Genomic DNA, 20,979 nt, shown 5'->3' on the forward strand with positions numbered 1-20,979 from the left:
AGGCTTCATGACGTCAACTATAGAAAAGACGCAATAATAGGACTTGCCTCTCCAAGGAATAAAGGAGAGGCTCTTGGAGCAGGCCCGCTTATTGAAAGCACACAGTAAATATTTGCTGTTCTCTCTCCATTTAGTCCAGTTATTTTAAGTTTGTACTCTACTTTACCTCCCTTCCAAGGGACCTGAGCATCCTAGATTTAAACATCTGAATTCAAGACTGCCTCACTGACATCTTTCTAGGCTCAGCTGTTAGACCATGTTTGTATATCGCACAGGTCTCTTAAGCAGTGAGGACCAGAATTATCCTTATGGTAGAGTCAGGGAAGTGTGGCAGAGAAACAACATGAATTCCTGGGGGCCCAGCCTGACTTAGAAGTAGAGTCAAGATTAGAAACGCAGGTTCCTCATGCCCACTAATCCCCACTAACCCTCGAGATTTCATTTCTTTCACATGGTGATATATTTATCCTTCTTACCAGCACTCTTTCGCTTCTACCCCAAGTTTAGCTTTGATTTATGTCCTCCCTCTTTAATTCATGCCCTTCCCTTTTCTCCTTTTTTCTGCTTTCTTGCTCCTATTTCTGGATGATGGCTTTCTGTCCCATCCCCTACTTTTTTCTTGTAATAGACTGCAATTTCCTTTATTATAAACCCTACATTTTAAAAATAAAAGCTCATTCTAGCTCTTTCTACCAGCTATGCTCCACTCATATCTTGGACTGTATTTTTCTTCATCCTTGTTCCAAGACCTTAAAAATGGTGTGCATCATCGAAGCTCTGTAAACAGTGACAAGGGACCCTCGGCAGTAGTGCCATACACTGATCCTCTGGGCCTCAGGGACAGCCTTACGCCCCGAGGTCCTCACTGCAACTTCGTTCTAGGGGACGCTCCTCTGACATGACTACTGGTAAGCCTTGTGCTTCCTTCGGGACCAGGGCTACTTTTCCCACAGTGCTGTGCACAGTGTCAGTGTTGTTTCTGGATAAGGGTCTTCTCTAACCTTCCAGAACAGAATTTATGTCTTCTTGCATCTTAACTTCAAAGCCTTGGACTTGTAGTCCCCTCTTGCTGTTTTCCATGAACACCCCCGTCTTCCTGCTCACAGTTACCTCAGTAACGAGGGGGGGTGGGGGGGTAATTTGTCAACAGGGGGTGTGACACATACGTGTGGGAGAGAGCTTTAAAGATGGCAGGCCTGAATGTGCCCCCCGCAGACTCTGTTCAACAGCTGAGTAAACTCCTTCTAGCTATACCTACTGTTTTAAGCTTGGAAAAGATGACAATAGAGTTTCCTTCTAACGCTAAGCCATGTCAACAGGAAAAATTGTTTCCCCTCCAAGAAATCTCATATTCTTTTTTTTTTTTTTTAAGATTTTTTTTTTAATTGGGGAATTGGGGGGATGGGAACAGTGCTGGGGAATTGGGGGAAGGGGAACAGACAAGTTGCTGTTGTTTTGTTCTTCAATATAGTTGTGGAGGACGTTGCTTCACTGGCCCAAGTTGGCACCATCATTGAGCTCTTCCCAGGCGAGGCAGATCAGTCGCTGGCCTCTGGATGGCCGCTCACTGCGGCTGCTGGCCGCTCACACTGGCTGCCGGCTACACACGGTAGCCCATGGCAACCCACTGCCACAGGGGCTGCAGCCTACGCCATCGCCGGCGACTCACGGCAGCCCAGCTCCAGGTTGAGCTGTTGTTCAGCATCTCAGCTGTGGAGGGCAGTGTCACTGGCCTTCATATGTGGGATCCGAACCGGGGCCCTCTGGCGTCCCAAGCCAGTTCTTAAACATCACGCCACTCGGCCGGCCCAGAAATCTCATATTCTTAACTCAGATGTTTAACAAGCTTCACAGATATTTAATAGACTAGAGATAAGTTGTATTCATTTGTCACAGGTTGTCTTTCATAATGATCTCAAAAGGTAGTCTGTCATTATGGAGAACTCTGAATCCCCTTACTTTCTTTTCACTAGCTAGTTATTTCATTTACTAGTGTTTGATCTTGACCACACGACCATAGCCGCACTTCTGAGCCTCAGTTTCTCCAGCTGTAAAATGGGGATAATGATGTACTGAGTTTTCAGGATTGTTATGAGGACTGAGTAAAGCAAAGTATATAAATGCACTTTATAACTGATTTAAATGTACTTCATTAGTCTTGAGATGCTCGTCTTAAATTTAGTATTTAATTCCAGCAATTTTTTCTATTCTGTAAGATATTTCAGCAAAATATTTCCAGCACCAGGGGATTTGAATCTTTCCATGGCCAAAATATCCCTCTTCCCCATCATGGGACTTTTGGGCCATTTCATGCCAGTGAACCTGGGACGTCACCTCAGATTCCGAGTGTCCTTGAAACACGAAGGTGACATCCCCTAATGCTGCTGCTCTACTCTGATGTGTGAGTGGGTGAGCATGAAGAAACCCTCACTCCATCTTCCCACAGCTCCTAGGGTTATGTTAATAGAAAACTGTAAAAAATATAAAAATATTCCCTGTGGAGCCCAGTGGAAGGAATGGACTCAACGAGTTTGCCTCAGAGAACCCCAGTCCTGGCTCACAGCTGCACTGGGATCGACTTTAAAATCACTCACCATACACCCAGTTACACAGTCCAGACGAGCAAGGACTTGACACTCATCGTAGACCATTCAGAGGCCTTAATTAAAAGAAAAGAACTGATGATTACTCAGAAATATGATGTGGCTCCTTAGTTCTCCTTGTTTCACAGGAACTAACATGTGAAGGTTGTCAGGTCCTAATTAAAAAAGTGAGCAGAGCACAACTTTGTCAATGCTCGTATTGATCCTGATTTTAATATATTCTTAATCCTTTCCCTCATTGCCCCACTTTCTCTCTTTTTAGAGGTCATTAGCCACAAAGTAAGCAAGAATATGATTATCTATCTATCTATCTATCTATCTATCTATCTATCTATCTATCTATCTATCATCTATCATTTACACTAATTCCAAAAAGATTTGGCATCACAGCAGAGCTTCTGGTGAAGCTGAGAAGTTAACTTCTCTGAAGTGCCCTGGCATATTTTCATTTCTCTCCAGATTGTGTCATGCATATGTCCTACATGGTATCACACCAGCCAGACCTGCGGCAAGTCACTGTGCATGGCACGTTACGGTGAACCTGATCTGACTTTGGCATCTTTTATTGTGACACCAAGGCAGGACAGAGTGAGAACGAGCCAGGGGACAGCGTGCTATTCACGGCGCCATCTTTCCTTTCTTTCAGAGACTCTGACCTATTTTTGTTGGACACCCGCGTAGTGTGGGCCTCAGAAGAAGGCTGGCTGGAATTTGACATCACAGCCACAAGCAATCTGTGGGTCGTGACCCCACAGCACAACATGGGGCTTCAGCTGAGCGTGGTGACTCGGGATGGTAAGTTTGCCAAAGTCAGGCAAACAATCATTGTCATTCATTTCCTTACAACAGTGTGGGAGAACTGTAGTTGACAGCCGAGTCTCAGCTCCAGGCCGACTTCATGTACTGTTTCCTCGTAGCTGCTGTTTGAAAAGCAAACCTTTCCCTGAAAGGACTAGGAGACAGTTAGCTGGTCACCATTCCGAGAGTAACAATGGGAGGACAGCTTTGCAGAGGCAGAGGCCGGCAGGGGATGCCAAGATAAGGAGAAAGATGGGAGCATAGTCTAAATTCTGACTGCTGAGTAGGTTTGCAAGGGAACCCTTCCAGCACCCCTCTTCCTGCAGCATCAGAGCTCAGCAGCTCAATGTCCCCTCACAGGCCCCCACACTAGGCACACTCTGCCTGTGCAGTCGCCTCACTGGCTGGGATGAATATGATCAGAAAGAAAGAATGAATATGAGAGAAAAAGACCAGCAGAAATGGCAGAGCCTGAGCGTTCCCAGCATGCCTTGCTTAGATTCACAGACCGTTGGAAGGAGTGTTTTGATCATGCCTATCCAAAGGAGCCATCAGAGACCTGAGAGGGCATGGTGCTTTCCCCTCATGCTCAGCTTTATGATTAGCCCCTGGGAGGTCAGGTGGGATCAGTTATGTAGCTGCAGGAATAGGTTTCCGTGGAATAATAAGAGGTGTGCGTTGGGTTACATTCCAGGACTCAGCATTAACCCCCGAGCCGCAGGCCTGGTGGGCAGAGATGGCCCTTATGACAAGCAGCCATTCATGGTGGCCTTCTTCAAAGTGAGTGAGGTCCATGTGCGCACCACGAGGTCGGCCACCGGTCGGCGCCGCCAGCAGAGTCGCAATCGCTCTACCCAGTCCCAGGATGTGTCCCGGGTCTCCAGTGCTTCAGGTAGGTTTGGGTGAAGCCTCTTTCTCCAGGAAGGCTTGTTGGGTCTCAGGCCTCAGTGAGAACAAAGGGAGTGCGGATGGTTTCAAATGGTGCACAGCCTCTGCCCGGCAAATATAATACAAAGGTCTGCAGGCATCTCATAGTCACCAATGATCAGATGGGTTCCTGGGGCCATCAGCAGGGAACAGTGATACCCAAAGATGGAGTTTGCAGGCTGCAGACATCCTGAGTGTCTGGTTTTCCAGAAAAGCGTCCTTCTGGTTGGTAAGATTTCTCCAACTCTTTTTTTCATTCACATAAAGATCCTGAGAGCGCCTTGATTTTCTTCTGGTTTTATTATTCCCGGGAGGCTGAGATGTACAAACTTCATACATTTGTATCATGGACTTGTATTTGTCAGTATTTTTGGCTGGAAGCGATGGAACATGAGCTCAAACAACCCTCTCTGACAGATTTCATTGGCTCGTTTAACTCGGAAGTTCAGGGATTCTAGCTTCAGGCATAGTTGCCTGCACGGGCTCAGATGATATTAAGAATCTCTCTCTTTTTCTATTTGCCTTGGTTGGTGGCATTCTCAGAAAGACTGTCTCTACATGGCGGTAAGGAAGGTAAGCAATATTTCCAGGGTTTTATCACTCTTGGCAACCTCAACGTCAGAAAGCGAGTGTCTCTTTATGGTAGCTTCAGTAGAAAGCCAGGCTGGGGTTCTGTGCTCACCCCTGGAGCTAGGTAATGGGGTCAGCCCCATCCTGCCCTGAACAGGCATGTTCAAAGGGCAAGAGAGAGGAAACAGGTCCCACTGCTTGCATGTCAGTTCAGTGGTTCAGAACTGTTCCCTCCCATGCTGTGTCTTTTGAGGAAGTGGCATGGAAGTCCACTCATGAAAACAGGTGTTCCAGCTCACATAGATAGTAAGTATAGAACTCAAACCCAGGTGCAGTTCTGGGTTTTCTTTGGCTTTTTAAATAGCCTGGAAATCTAGTATGAATGAAGTTCAAGATTTATTGTGGGATTTTCAGTCAGAGAACTTGCTTCCCTTGTTACTAATCTGTGACTTTGGACAACCCTGAGCTATTTCAGCTTCAGTTTACTCATCTGTTCAATGGGGACGATGAATACTTGGTAGATTTGCTGATATTAAATGCTAAGTATTTGATCTGGCTCATAATAGCGCACAAAGATTAGCTGCATCCAATTGTTGGAAGTAGGTTGTCAGGACATATGTTAGGATCCTTGGAAAGCATGTAAATTTTTTCTGGAAGGTACATTAATTCTGCCAGGTGACTGTTTTAAAATGTCATCTTCAGTGGCTAGAAAGAGTTCTTGCAGCTTTCCAAAGTCCTCAATTTTTCTTTGGGAAGAAGGGTCTTGAGTTTAGGTTCTGACCTAAGAAGCCACTTCTTTTACCAGTAACTTGAATGTGAAACCTGAGGACCCACAACCCAGCTTGATGTGACATTTTCCTTCTTGTCACCCTGGTGTTTCTTGGAAGCTTTGCACAGCATGGGTGTTCCTGTGTTTACCACTAGAAACGTCAGGGTTGGGTTTTTTTTAAAAAATAAAAAGAAAGAAGAAGGGAAAGGAGGAGAAAGAGAGGAGGAGGAAACCTGCTGAATAGAGTTAATAATCTCCGAGTTTTCCTCAGGGTATGATGATGGGGTAGGTCTGCCAGTGGTAGGCTTCAATTCATTAACGAATTGTGGTCAGTTTGGTACTGGGACCTCAGACATTAAGGCAGCTCTTGAAATGTTGATTGCTTTAAAAATTAAAATTTCACTTGATTTATTCAACATCCCCTCCTCTCCCCGATATACACACACGGGTTTTTTTCTAAATTGAGAAAACATGTTGCCTCTGATTTTGGTTTTAGCAGTGTCACCCAATTATTCTTTTCTAAGTTACTTTCAACTTCTTTTTTTCAATTTGGTGAATAAATTAAATATGAATATTAAAGTTGATCTAGTTTGTAATAAGACGCAATTGTATGTGCTTTTTCATGGTCTTCCCACTCTCCCACCCCCAACCCAGTACTTTCAAATCTGCTTTGCTCTTTTCAGTAGTACTAAGGCAAAAGTGTTCATTACAAATGCCTCCGGCCTCACTTATGTAAATACCCAGACCCCCAAGAAAGTATTACTAGGAAGAATCCTCCTTTCCTCTCACTATCTTCAAAGACCCTCTCAAACTGGGTCTGAGAAATTGCAGTGAAGTGCTACGTTATATCTCTGGCTTTTTCTTCCTTATTTATCCTTGCCGCTAATGGGAGCGGATGTGCAGGGAAGATTGCTCTTGGAGAGAGAATTTCCAGAAAGATGACTTGCTACCCCAAGAAATGGGCCGTCCGGTTTGTGCTTTCTTTCCAGGCCGCTGTAGGGCCAGATGTTTCTGGGCCTTTGTGAATCAGGCAGATGCTGCAGAGACAAAAAGTTGTGGTCTCTGGTGTGAGTCCAGGCAGGCCTTTCCCCTTGTAAATCTTTCGGAAGGTTGAAGGAAGAAATTACTTTGCCTCTGCTGCCCCCCTTCTTCCATAGCGTGTTCCCAGGGAATTAAATTTTCTCCACTGAAACAACTACCATCAGGAGAAGCCCACTAGAGACTGTCCTGCATCTGAATGAAGAAGTTAACATGATTCATGAAATTACCTGTCATAAGGGTAAAACATGGCAGGGAAATATGTGACTGTTTTTGGAACTGAGCTGCAGACATCTGAGACAGCAGGACGTGTCCACAACAAAAGAAAGGCCCAGAACTCCATTCTCACCCTCCTAACTGCCCACCCCAATCTGCTCTAACATCTGTAGTTGGCCTTTAAGCTGGACTTTCCAAACACATACACCAAACGCTGGGTTTGGATTGAAGTCTCCCTGGATGGTTTTCACTTGCCCTTGTTTCTTTGCAGTCGTCTGCTCCAAGCAAGTGATGGGTGTTGGCTGAGTCGCACTTCTCCAGTGGGCTTGGATATCATCTGGACAGTGTCGTTGATCGTTTTGACACATGCTTTTTACTAATCCTGGTCCACTCCATGCTGTGCAGCCCACTGGGATTCTAGTGTACCTGGCAATTCAGCCTCCATGTTTACCAGCCTACTGGTCTTGGGACACCCTGACTTTGCATTTTTAGCTCTCATTTGGTCATCTCTTTCTCCCATTTACCCTCTTTTATAGTATCTTTCTGTTGGGATTCATTATTGTGTCTTTTGGGGGATTATGACACCACCTGGCCAATCCATTACAAGGGCTGTGAACAAATGGCCTTGAGGGATAGTTCCATGTAATGGTTTTCATACCGATCTAGCTAATTTCCCAGGATCTTTCCAAGACATCTTTGGAGAGAGGGTGGTTAATGCGATTTCAAGTCAGCTGATGAGTTTGAGGTTTTCTGCCATGTCAACCAGCTGGCTGCCAACACTGTGACTTAGACTTGCTCTTTCTTTTGGCAGATGATAGTTCAGAGACATTTTCTGCCATTTTTAACAATTAGTGTAAAATTGGATTAGTTGCTCTTTAGGCCTCTTTCATCTTTGAGTTTATGTTGCCACCACCCAGCTCTGCCAATCATCTATCAACCACCAACTTCTCAAGGCCTTGTCTTGTCCTTTGGAATGAGTTCTTCAAATGCTGCCTGTTAGCATTTCTTTGTCAGCTCTCTTTCCAACCCACCCAAACATGTACCTTTAAGGGTCTGGGGTGGGTAGGGGGATGTGGCTCTGGTACTGTTGACTTTTTTTTTTTAAGATTTTATTGGGGAATTGGGGAAGGGGAACAGCCAAGCTGTTGTCCTTCAATCTTAGTTGTGGAGGGTGCAGCTAGCTCAGCTCCCAAGTCCAGTCGCCATCCAGCTGCCTGTTGGCAGCTTGCGGCTACTCAATCTTAGTTGTGGATGGGCGTAGCCAACCATTCTATGTGGGAGATAAACTGGAAACCTGTTGCTAAGAGCGCACACTCTAACCACTGAGCCATCCGGCCACCCATTGGCAGCCCAGGGCAACTCAACTCAAGGTGCCGTGTTCAGTCTTAGTTGCGGATGGGCGTACCCCACTATCCCATGCAGGAGTCGAACTGGAAACCTTGTTGTTAGGAGCACGTGCTCTCACCAGCTGAGCCATCCTGCCATCTGTTGGCAGCTCAGCTCGGGTGTACCTCACTGGCCCATGTGGGCATCAAACCAGCGACCCTGTTGCTCAGAGCTTGTACTCTTAACCAACTGAGCCATTCGGCTGGCCCTATTGTTGACCTTCTTGTTGATGGTTCATCTCTTCTATCCCTTGAACTCCCAGTCAGGACCATTCAGTATGCTTCCAGATAAGAAAGGTAACCAGAATTCATTACTTGAAAAACAGTGGTTCGAGTACTTTATTATGTCTATGAAATCTTTCGCTACAGATTTCAGGGAACTCCAGTCCACAGACTAGAGGGTCTTATTCTTACAGATCACTGTGCATTTGGCCTTTTGTCCCCTGGCGGTCTTCCCACCAGTTTCATCTTTGGCTTCATTGCTTCCCATGGCAAAGGCTGAGGGGGGTGCCCCACAATGACCTTCAAAGCTTTGGGAAGAATGGTTGTTTATAGTTCTTCAAAGGAGTTGGGAATTTTAATTTGTCATTCTGATCTTAAATTAAAATTTTATGGCCTGCAGCTTGGCTTTCAGATGTCTCAGTCAAGAAGCAGAGGCTTATTCAGGGCTTTCTAAGTGAAACTAAACCTTAATTCTCCACAGCTATTGAGGACATAGTGTTAGTGATCTGAAAGTTAGAATCATTTCAAATGCCATATTTATAATATTAATACTTGACTCTCATTTGCCATTAGTGCCTTTTGGGTAAAAGTTACCAAGGAGTGAAGCAGACTGGAAAGTTACCTTCTACCCCATCTCTACGTTCACCCTTATGAATGTGCTAATGGCAGCAGTGCTAAAAGGCAGTAACAACAAGGCATAAACAGGTACTGCCAGATGCCTGAGTAATTCACCAACTCCCCAACTCCTGACCACGTCCTGGGCTAGGAGACTCAGTCAAGGAGGTGACAGGGGGACAGGGATGTTTGGAGCACAGGCGGTCTTAATGCTCATTCTTCAAGGGAAGCCTTTGTCTATTTTCAAGATACAGAGCTCCGTGTTCTTTTATAATCAAGACAAAGCCTGAGAAAAGGCCAAGGTCCCACCCAGATTAAATGGAGCCTTATGAGATCTTGAAATCCTGGAGTGACAGAAGAATACGATAGAATATCTGTTGCCTCTCGTGCTAACCATCCAGGTTGTAAACAAAATCTAGACTCTGAAAAATAAGCCGTCGCCCCCATTCCCAACACTTGATCCGATTATTGTCACCAGAAATCACAATCCCGTGTGGTCCCCTTACGTCCTGTAGTGTCAGTGGCCCAGGAGCTGGGCTTCTTCCAGCGTGTTCTCAATGGCTGTGTTGATTCTGTGGGGTATGTGGGAGCCAGAGACTTGTTTTAGATAAGACAGGATGATAAGGGCTGGAGATATGGAAAGAGCTGGCCCGACCACTGAGGACAGAGGTGCCATTTTAACAGCTGCTTGTTATCCTCCCCTTGTCATTCTAGGAGAGAAGGGGAATAAGAGTAGTGAATTGTTCACTCTAAAAAACAAGTTTTCTCTGGGAATACACTGTAGCCTGAGCTCAGAAAAGCCAGAAAATACAGCGTGGAACGTGCCCCTCCGTCCCTAGCTCCTGCCACACCAGCATTTCCCTGGCCGAGTGTGTGGCCTGCTGAGCAGGGACAACGGCCTGCAGCTGGTGCAGCCTGTGGGGTGGGCCGCCCACCAGGCCTGAGCAGCTCCTCTGCAGGAGCCTGGGGAGGCACCACCTGCCTCCTTCTCTCTCTCCTTCCCTCTCACCTGGGTTTGGATGGCTGCCCTGACCTTGTCACTTTTCTGCCTTTTTCCTTCTCCATGTCTTCCCTGTTGTTTTTCTCTCCTCCTCCTCTATTGGGGTTCGAAAGGAAAGTGGGTGGCTTGCCAGACCCCGGAGACCTGGTCTGGGTCTGGGCTGCTGTGACGCAGGTGCAGCCCCCTCCCTGGGTCTCCCAGGTTAGCTGTGTGGCCCCAACTCAGGCATGGTGGCTGGTGCCCCTCAGGCTGGCCAGGCCGATCTCCCTGCAGGCCAAGATCATTGCCATGCCCTTCCCTTCCCACCCAGGGCTCATTTCCCTGAGAAGCTGTGCAAGGGAAGTCTGCCTTTCCCTGCAGGTGGTGATTCGGCTTCAGAGATAAACCAACAGTGGGGCCCAAGCTCTCCTAGCACACGGCTCCCTTTCACTGTACTGTGTATATGGCTTTTCAGGAGGACTGGATACAAGGAATGCTGCATGGAATTAACCCAGATATCCTCCTGAGGGCTGTGGGATGTGACCCCGTGTTTGGGGAAAAACAGATGTGCAATGTCTATGCCACTGCTTGGGGACGAGGATGCCGTGATGAGGTGGCAGACCAGCTGGCTGCTGACAGCAGGGTCAACAGCACCCTGCCCTCTGCGCACTAAATGAGAGAAGTGCCCCCTGCAGGGCCCTGTTTGCCTCGGGCCCAGTGGGGCTCATGGGTGCCTCCCACTGTCACGTGGGCCCACTCAGGCCCCCCTCCTATTAGCTTTCTTCTGTAGGTGCAACACCCCTCAGTCATCATAGGGAAGAGCGGAACATAAGGTCAGGGAGTAGAGGCTGTCACCAGCAAAAGTGAGTGTCAGGGCAGTGGCCCAGCAGCCGAGAAGAAAGACCTCCCAGCCAGAACTGAGAAGACTGCAGGTGTTCAGCCATTGCCTGAGTGGAACATACAAATGAAACAGAGGGACAGGAGGTCTGGGAGGGCAGGAAGATGGGAACAAGGACGAAGACTGGGGTCAGTGAAGAGTTCCGTGTTGTGCGAGCTGCAGCGTTGGCCCCTGTTGGTCCACCCAGACGTGACTGATGCCCCCATCCCCACCCTCCAAGCAGGACTCTCAAGATGTGGGAATTAAGTTGTGTCTGAGCAAGGACAAGAGGCTTGATCATCATACCCTCCTGCCGTCAGCTGGACTCCAGGAAAATGCACCTCCATACAACTCATTTCACGCTGGCCTCCTAACACCTCCCAGGTGTACCCGGCCCCTAGAGAACCCCAAATCACAAATAATAAAGACACATCTGGGGCTTGGGAGAGTGGTGCCACAGCCACCAATGAAGCTGACATTTCATTCCAAGAGAAATGATTGACTGGACCCCTGTTGTCACCAGCCACAGTGGAAAATGGAAGATACTAGTTACCAATTTGGCCATTGGCAATGGACATGATACTTCTGTGTGTTTCTGTACCACTGGTTAATCACTCAGAATGCCTGGATGGGATGCAAACCCCCTTTGGCAAAGTATTAGAAGAATAAAGACTATTAAGGAACACACTTTGGGCACCGCAGCCTGCACCTCTCCCCAACTCTGCTCTCCTCGCCCTTCTTTCTGAGAGGGACTGTGCCCACCTTCCCCGCTGCAGTGCACGGAGCTTCTGCTGAAGGATCTTCACTGAGGGGCAACCAGGCAGCTCTGTCTCGGATCTTTAAAGTTTCTCCCCTTCCCCAGGGCGGAGCCTCTGAAGCTTCCTCTGTGATGGTCCCCACCTGCCCCACACAGAGAGATGAAGCCAGTTTAAATCTCCATTTAAAACCCCTGTTTTAATGTTTGTAATGTTTATTTGGGGAAGACAGGAAGGAGTGGTGTTTTTAAAACCACCAGAAATGTATGAATGTCTCTCTACTGAAGCAGTCTATGAAAGTGGGGGTTGGGAAGCAATGCTGCTAAGAGCAACTAATATACTTCTGATAACTTGCAAGTTATCAAAAGAATGTTTCCTATTTAAGAGAACACTAGGGAGCTATCTTCTTCCAGCTGTGGAATAACTTGGTCCTGGGGTTTTTATGACTTATATTTTGTCACCTGATCACTTAACAGTTTTTTGCCCAAACCCACCTGTGTGGGCCTGCTTGTTCAGGTTACTCTGGATGACCACCTCGGGCCTAGTCTGGCTGGGCCACAATCCCAGTGGAGTTACTGGCACTTGCCCTGCCCTCCACTCTTAGGCTAGAGAATCATATGAATGATTAGAGAGTTAGATTTCACTGTTTATGTTCAACATCGAAAAAGCCAGATCCCTTGAAAATTTCTCTTGGGACCAAGACTGGCCTTCAGCGTAGCTATGTTAAGGGGAAGTGCAGAGATGTGTATGAATGGGGCGATGCTATCACCTATGTGTGAGCCTCTCTAAAGGGCACTATCTCAGGGCTAGTGTCCGCTGACTTACCTGGACAGCAGGCAACACATTCCTGGTCATTCTGACTCGTGACTCTGGGATGCGGCTCAAAGGCCCCGATGGTGCTCATGATGCAGGTACAGGGAGCCCATGAGCCAAACCACAGACTGCTGCCTGCGGATTGGCTTTGCCTGCCTCTGGTCTCTTGCTCTGGTTTGTTTGTTTGTTGCATCTCTTCAGCTCTGTGGCTTCTCTTCTCTGCCCTGCCCTTGACTGGTGAACCTATTTGGATAAAGCTGTGTTGTTTTCCTTTCTCCCACCAAGTGGTTATGCGCCTGTTAAATTTTAGCTGTATACATTTTCACTGGTTCTATCCAGACCATTCATCTAAACAAATATGGGGCGGGGGGAGGGACAGTTTCTGCAGTCTGTCAATCTCTAAATAGCAAAACAAAACAATGCGTGGCAGTGTAATTCTACTGCAGAACCCAGGGTACCAGCCCCCCTGAGCAGCAGACATAAGCATTTTGAGGGGCCTTGGCCTTCAAAAATATTTATACATTCTTTGCCAGCACTTAACATGGAGTTACAAGGAAACAAGTGTGGCCTGAAAGTGTCTGTAGGAAGAAAAACAAGAGAGCTAAATACCTCCCTTTCCGCTCTCTGGTCCCGATCTTTACTTAACAACAAAAATGCCAGCGTCTAGCTCTACAAGAAATAGCTGTTCTTACAGAGAAAGTTCTCTTTGTTAAGCATTGAGAGAGTCAAATGAGCAGGAAGTTCGAAGCAGACAAGGACTGTTGGTGAAGGTAGAAGTGAAGTCCTTCACCCTGTCACCTTGGTTCCATCCCGCAGAAGAAACTGGAAGTCCAGATATGCAGAGGTTGTCCTTGTCTGTGTTCTGACACCAATTGGGTGTCCCACAATCCAGTTCGGTCCTGACACTAATCACCTGGATTTAGCATGGCCCCCACAAGTTCAAGGGCACAGTCCCCAACAAGGCTGTCCTCACTTCAGATGCCAGCTGCAAGTGGGGTCCCCAGCCCACTTGCAGTTGTGTCTGACTTGGCTACAAATTCTAGGTTCCCATGACGCCCCTCAGGTTTGATAATTCACTAGAACAACTCACAGAACTCGGGAAAGCACTATACTTTTGATTACAGTTTTATTATAAAGGATGCAGATGAGGAGCAGCCGCCTGAAAGAAATGTATAGGGCAAGGTGGGGGGAGGGAGGGATGGACACAGAGCTTCCATATCCTCTCCTCATGGAATCTGGGCAGTTCCATCTCCCAGTACACCAGTGCGTTTGTCAACCCAAAGGTTCCACTGAGCTTCAGTGTCCACAGTTTTCATATGGGGCTCATAACTATGCATGATGGATTAAATCACAGGCCATGTGATTCAACTCAGTCTCAAGTCTCCCTCCATGGAGGTCAGGCTAGCCCAAAGTTCCAAGCATCTAATCACATGCTTGGTCTTTCTGGTGACCAGCCCCCACCCAAAAGCTTTCTAGGGAGCCACTCTAAGTTAGAATTCTCACTTAGGGAATTCCATGGTTTTTGTAGCTTTGTGTCAGGAATCAGGACAAAGATCAGATATAGTCTTCATTATATCACAGTGCCATGTCCACTAACCTGGAAAGGAAAGCTGTCCTAGAAACCTCTGTCTTTCAGATAGCCAACGATTCCAAGTTTGATTTTCGGGAGATCTTGGTCCCCAGCACAAAGAAGGCATTTTGGAGGAAGCTTACTTCGGGGGACACAGGCCAAATGAGGTTGGGCAGGGAAAATTCCAGACTGAGACTATAAGAAGGGGGATCATATAACTTATCTAACCCAGGACACCTTCAAGAATGCAAGGGGACCAGGGCCTTGGAACTTTCAGAAGGAGCCCCTTGCATGCAGCTGGTGGGAGAGCAAAGAGCAAGTGCAGGGCTGCAGGGAGTTCCGGAAGGCCAAGCGTGAGAGCAGCACACCTCCCTTCTTCCCACATTCATGGGCATACCTCAAGCACATGGCCACACCGAACTGCAGTGAAATATCAGAAAGCTGCGTGCCCAGAGAGTAGATAGAGGAAATGGGTTTTTAATAAACACATAGTAGCCTCCATCAGACTGTTCCTAGAGCCCAATCAGGCTACTTCCCCAGGGCTTTTGCATTTTTCATTCCTACTGTACAGATTCTTCTTCCTCCAGATAGACTCATGCCTTGCTCCCAAAGTTCCTTTGCTCCTAAAGTATCAAAAGATACTTAAGGAGATGGTCTCACCAACTGTATATGAGACAGTGACCCGCTCTACCCTGTGCTCCCTATCTTCTAATTATAATTTAGCTACTCAGGGCTCTTGACTGCATGGAATAGAAGCACACTCTAATTTACTTAAAGTGAAAAATAATTTAAAGGTTATCAGGCAAATGACCCAACCAACAAAGTTGGAGAACCAAACTCAGAATCCAGGCCAAGCTCAGACCTGGTCATGGGGATGATGTGGTTTTAATGCTACCACTGGGGCCATCACCCTGAACATTTGCTACCATTCCACCCATTCTTAGTTTCCCCCTTGAGTCACTCTCTCAAGGGTGGGGGCATCATATTGGCTTTAATGAAGTCATGAGCCTGTATTCTAGCTACCAGGGGACAAAGACAGTAGATATCTGTTGTGGGAAATGGGACCTTGAATACCTCCTATTCCTCCAAATGAGAAGTATTCCTGGAAGCTGGTTTGCCAAAACAATAAATGTCTGCTACAGCTGGGTATAGAATTCTATGTTGATGGCATAGTTTTTGGTATTTTTTATGTTGTGTATTTTTGTTGTTAAGAAGTTTGCTATCCATCTTCTTTGTGTTTTTTTGTAGGTAATTTTCTGTTCATCTCAGGGTTGCTGTTAAGAATTTCTCTATGTGTTTGATAATGCTACAGTTTCACCAGATGTGGCTAGAAATACTACAGTTTCACCAGATATGGATAGGCATTGATTTACTCTGCTTAGGACTCATTGTGTCTTTTCAATATAAAAAGATGTTTGCCTTTCTTCAGTTCTAGAAAATGTGCAGACATTTATGTCTTCAACTATTACTTCTCCCCCATTAGTCTCTTCAAAGATTCCTATTAGAAATAACATTGGACTTTTTAGCCTATCTTTCAGATACCTTTACAGATAGTCATATTTTCTGGGCTATATTTTGGGAAGTTTCTTCAAATCTATCGTTCAATTCTTTAATTCTCTTTTCAGCTATATCTAATCCATCCATTTTGTTGTTATTTTCCATGATTATGGTTTTTATAAAGTTTTATTTGGTCTTTTTCAAATTCACCTGTTCATTTTTATGTTCTTTTCCCATAATGTTCTTGCTTTAGGGTTTATATTCCTTATTTTATCTCTCCCATTATGTTAGATATCCTTTTTTATAACCTCACTTGCAAACTACTCTTGCCTGCTGTCCCTGGGGTTCTATATTTTCTTTGTCTTGCACTCCAACTCTCTTCTCAGGATACTTTACTTCTTTGTGTGATTGATTCTTTTTGTTGAGGCGTATTTTCAGCAGGAGGTTTTTGTCTTGTTTCGTGGTGTTGGTGGGTGCTTGTTTGCTTTCACTGAAAGCATCCATGGCGACCTGCATTGTGAAAGTTTTCCTCCAACGTGGTTCTACATTCACTTCTTCCAGGTATGAAGTTTACAGCAAGGGTGGTTCTGTAAGGTGAGGAAGGCAGGTGGGGAAAATGAATAAATTTAAAATTGGAAACCACCTCAAAAAGGTATCCTGTCTCTCCTCCCAGGATAGGTCACTGGGCTGAATTGGTACTGTTTGTCTCTTTCCCTTACAAAATCATGAAATCTGCATGTTCAGTCCTGCTTCAGGTCCAGGAGGCTCAGGAGTGCAAGTAACAGAAAACCCAACTCAAGGAGGCTTTAAGCAATCAGGCAACTTATTGGCTCATGTGATTAAAAAGTACAGAATTAGCATACAAATGGGCTCAGGCCCTCTAGTCCATCAAAATTCATTTTACATTAAGAACCTTTCTCCAAAGTCTTCTCCTTACCTTTCATCTCTTCCCACCCTTGAACTCTCAAACACCACCACCAGATCAATTCTTTAGAAGCCCAGCTCTGGCTATGTCACTCCCTGGCTCAAAAACCTCCAAAGCCTTACTTAATACCTCTGGTAAAAAGTCCAAATCATTTTGGTTGGTATTTAAGCCATATCTCCAACTTTATCTCAGCTGACTCCTCTTTACATGTCCTTGAATTCATTCCAAAAGAACTGCCCTCATTTCCTCTTGCTCCCACCCTGAACTCCCAGTGAGTTTTCCCTATGGCTCTGCCCATAGCATTCATGTTCTGTTTTGTACTTCAGTTAGTTGTGTACACGTCTCACACCACCCCCCTTTGATTCCCTAAGTTCCTGGAGGGTGAAAGTCTTACGTAACCTATTTTCCTACTTCCCATGGTGCCTAGCAGAGGGCATGTCACACAAGAGCTGCTCCAAGTGGCCTAAATGAATCTGGGCACTGCCATTCCTTTTGCCAGTGATTAGGTTAAGCAAGGCCAGTGGCTCCTGAATGGCCCAGAGCAGGCACATACACTTCAGCAGATTCTCACAGGGCACTACTAGCTTAGGAGGCTTTGCTTGAGTGCAGATCACAGGGCTCAACCCCAGCAGCCAGGCTGAATGACCGTGCAGGAGAGAATGGCCCCTCCTGCAGCATCTCCATCTCTCTCCCACTGCTGGGCCTCCCGATTAGGCCCTGCTCCGTTGCACTTCTTTCAGGATGCTTTCCTGGCCCAGCACCTGTCTTCAAAGCCCCTGTGCAGCTTCAAGACCATCCCTGTTTGAAACAGAACAACACCTGCCGAATACAGTCATCTTTTACTGTGACTGTGACGTCTTCCAAGTCAGGCGCCCAGGGTGTTTGGGGCGTCTTGGCACACCCCTGCCATTGGCCTTGCACACAACATGGGCTTAGAACAAACGTCTGTTGCTTAAGGAGTCCATTCAAGTCAATAATTATGTGTCATTTGCCTAAGTGCCCAGCACTAACCCCAGAGTGGACAAGACAGAGTGCGTGAAACACCCAAGCAATCAGGAACCTGACGGAGCTGTTTGGTGACTACATTTATGTCTGGTAGGGGCTTTGTTCACTGCTATCCCAAGCCTAGTACAGTGCCTGGCCCATGGCAAACTCTCCACATAAGTTCTTCAATGAGGGAATGAATGAGTTAACGGGTGCCTCTTTCGATCTTCTCCAACAGATTACAACAGCAGTGAACTGAAAACAGCCTGTAGGAAACATGAGCTTTATGTGAGCTTTCAAGACCTGGGATGGCAGGTGAGTTCTCGGGACAACAAGGGGGACAAAGTTCCTTTCTCAGTAGTCTCTTCTGATCTTTTTTTATTTTTGTAGTTTGTATGAGTTTGAGCCAAACTGGAGACGTATTCTAGGGAGTAAGATCTCAAATGTTCAGGAGAGTAACAGTTTCGCAGCTTCTTTTCAGTCTCGTCTTAATGGCCAACAGCCAACATCAAAACCCTTCAGGATTGAGATGGTTCCTCCCGTGAAGGTACTTAGGAGCCGTTTCAAATGCCCAGGCTCTCTGGAGTGAGGTGGGGAAGGCCCGCCTTCTCGTGCACACAGCTCCCACTGGCACCTTCCCAGGGAACCCAGGGTTCCCCAGCTCTGTGCACCTCAAAATCAATACTCACCTTCCCCAGGACTCTCCCCTCATTCTTTCGAAGTCCACAAGGCATGTATTTGTATTTGGACATTTAAACACATTTTAATTGTTTTGAGAAAGGGTTGGAAAAATGGATCAATAGTCAATTTCTCCAATGGCTATAAATTGGCTCACCCAAACTAGAAGAGCACAAATGTTTTGCCCCACACCTGAGAGCCACCACTGGTTTATAAGAAGCAAATTATACATGACAAGTGATAGAAGATAGTTTCCATATGCAGGTGGCATTACAATAACAGGGAGGACCCTGGGCCAACAGGGAGAGGCTCCGTTGGGTCCAAGTACATAAAGCCAGTGCTCCCAGAACCAGCAGGCAGCTAGCACCTAACTGCCATGTGGGCCTGTGGAAGGCGCGAGGGCTCCGGAGTCAGACTGACCAGGTTCACACCCTAGCTTTGCCACTTGAACATGAACTTGACCTTCCTGCACCTGTCTCCTTACCTGTCCATGTGAGTAATCCTTCTCACAGGGTTACTGAGAGCACAGATAGTGTGAGGAGTGTGTGTTCATCACCTTTTTGCTGCTTCCTTTTGCTTTAAATTAAGGACTGGATCATCGCACCCAAGGGCTATGCTGCCAATTACTGTGACGGAGAATGCTCCTTCCCACTCAACGCACACATGAATGCGACAAACCACGCGATTGTGCAGACCTTGGTGAGCGCTCAGAGATCTTTGTCACTTTATGGGTAGGAGTAAGCCAAGGGCAGGTATAGTTTCTAATGGAAGCTTTTCCTCCTTCTGTTTTGGAACAGGTTCACCTTATGAATCCTGAGTATGTCCCCAAACCATGCTGTGCACCAACGAAACTAAATGCCATCTCGGTTCTTTACTTTGATGACAATTCCAATGTCATCTTAAAAAAATACAGGAATATGGTTGTAAGAGCTTGTGGATGCCACTAACTCAAAAGTCGCTGGGGACACAAATACTGCCGTGGAGATTCCTAGATTCCATCTGCCTTAAAACACACAGAAGCACAGTGAACGTGAGATGATGCTCTGAAACCATCTCATATTGGTTGGTGCCTTACTATCCAAGGAAGATGTTAAAGGACCTCATTCATGATTTGCCCACGTGGTAAACAACGTGAGTTGTTGGTCTGTAGGAAGCTGTTTGAATGTCTATAGTATGAAGTCCAGTAACTGCAGAAACATAACTTTGAAGGGTTTCCCCCTTTCCCCCCCAAAGCCCACCAGAATTAGTTTTCGCTTTAGATCAAGCTGTTTGTGGTGTTAGTGACTAAATACGGAAAATAATCTTAAAGGAGTAAAAGTATTCTTGGCTCAAGTATCAGCTGGTTTAGTAATGTTTCTCGAAGGTAGATTTTACAGAGCGCAGAAATCGGGGGGAAATGCCTCTATTCATAGTTTCCATTCCCAGGAAGGTCAATTTCATATATGATCAACAGCCCGGGCCGTAACCAGGGCTATGTGGAAGTGCCTTTTGTCTCAATAATTGCTGTTCCATGTTTGTGCTGGCGTTTTGTTGGTGTGAACACAGATTTCAGTCCAAACAAACCATGTGATTTCCACACCTCAGTCCTCCCCCATTTGCTGTTTCCTTTGCTAGGACCAAAAGTAGACCAAACATATTGGGAGGTGGGGCTGCAAGGGACAAGAAGCATTTTTAATAGCCATCATTGTAACCGTGTAACATATGAAAGCAAGTCTGCGCCTCTTGTTTTGAAATGGCTCTGAAAAGCACACTGACTTTAGGAGCGCTGGCTCTAATTGCATCTAGTTCAGTAAAACAGTTCTTCCCCGTTTACTATACAGCATATCATGTCACAGGGTGAGAACCAACCAAGGAAATAAACTGAGGAAGGGGCTTCCAGGCCTTAGGAAGGGGTTTGGATGGCCATGCTGTTTATGAACTGAAATCAGTTTTCTCTTGTAGAAAGTGAGACTCAGATTAAATCTTAGAATATTTTTAAAACATCTTTCTCACAATCATGTACTAGGAAACCAATTTCATACTAAACTGATTAAATAATGCATTTATGATCTATAACTGTTTGCACTTACAGCTTTTTTGTAAATATAAACTATAATTTATTGTCTATTTTATATCTGTTTTGCTGCAACATTTAAGGAAAGACCAGACTTTTTTTAAAAAAAGAGTTTATTTAGAAAGTATCATAGTGTAAACAAATTGTACCACTTTGATTTCCTTTCAATACAAGACTCATGATGCAAAGCTGAAGCCACTCATGAGGATTGTGCTTCTCTAGAAAGTTGGGATTTTTAAAAGAACATCTGTGAACCATACATGATTAATAAAGATTTCCTTTAAGGCAGAGGCTGGTCGAGATCCTGCTCTGTTGTCATCTGTGGCAGGCAGCAGAAGTGGTCTTGTTTCTAAGGTCCTTACCACCAGTGACTTTGTGCCAAGTGACTAGATCCCCCGAGCACAGGCGGGGTGGGGGGTGGGGGATGGATTTGGGGGTGAAGAGTGCTGGACACCCAGGGGTTACAAGAAGTAACTTGACAACAGAGCACATACAGGTACCTGTCTTAAGGAAGCCAGTCCTGCGGTTGCTTCTTTCCAGAAAGGTCTGATCACCAGGATGGCATGGATTCTAAGGATGCCAGCACTGATGGTGGCGTGGCCTCCCGCAGCCCTAACCCAGCCCTGCCTACTTCATTCTTTGGTCTTTAGGTCTGGTTAATCCCACTCTTCATACAGTAGAGGGCCAACCTCCGCGAAAGCCGAC

General features: G+C 46.1%; 1 protein-coding gene across 1 annotated transcript in view; it reads left to right on the top strand.

Annotated features, from left to right (window-relative positions):
• The window catches only part of BMP6 (bone morphogenetic protein 6), a 162,945-nt gene extending 142,618 nt beyond the window's left edge, over window positions 1–20,327 (top strand). The window contains exons 3-7 of the mRNA XM_019666552.1: window positions 3,250–3,398; window positions 4,096–4,293; window positions 17,782–17,858; window positions 18,810–18,920; window positions 19,019–20,327. Coding sequence (XP_019522097.1) covers window positions 3,250–3,398; window positions 4,096–4,293; window positions 17,782–17,858; window positions 18,810–18,920; window positions 19,019–19,168 — 685 coding nt within the window. The 3' untranslated portion in view covers window positions 19,169–20,327. The remainder of the gene's footprint in view (window positions 1–3,249; window positions 3,399–4,095; window positions 4,294–17,781; window positions 17,859–18,809; window positions 18,921–19,018) is intronic.
• The last annotated feature ends 652 nt before the right edge of the window (window positions 20,328–20,979 follow it).

Source organism: Hipposideros armiger, unplaced genomic scaffold (assembly GCF_001890085.2).
Source record: "Hipposideros armiger isolate ML-2016 unplaced genomic scaffold, ASM189008v1 scaffold_474, whole genome shotgun sequence".
Taxonomy (NCBI): Eukaryota; Metazoa; Chordata; class Mammalia; order Chiroptera; family Hipposideridae; genus Hipposideros; species Hipposideros armiger.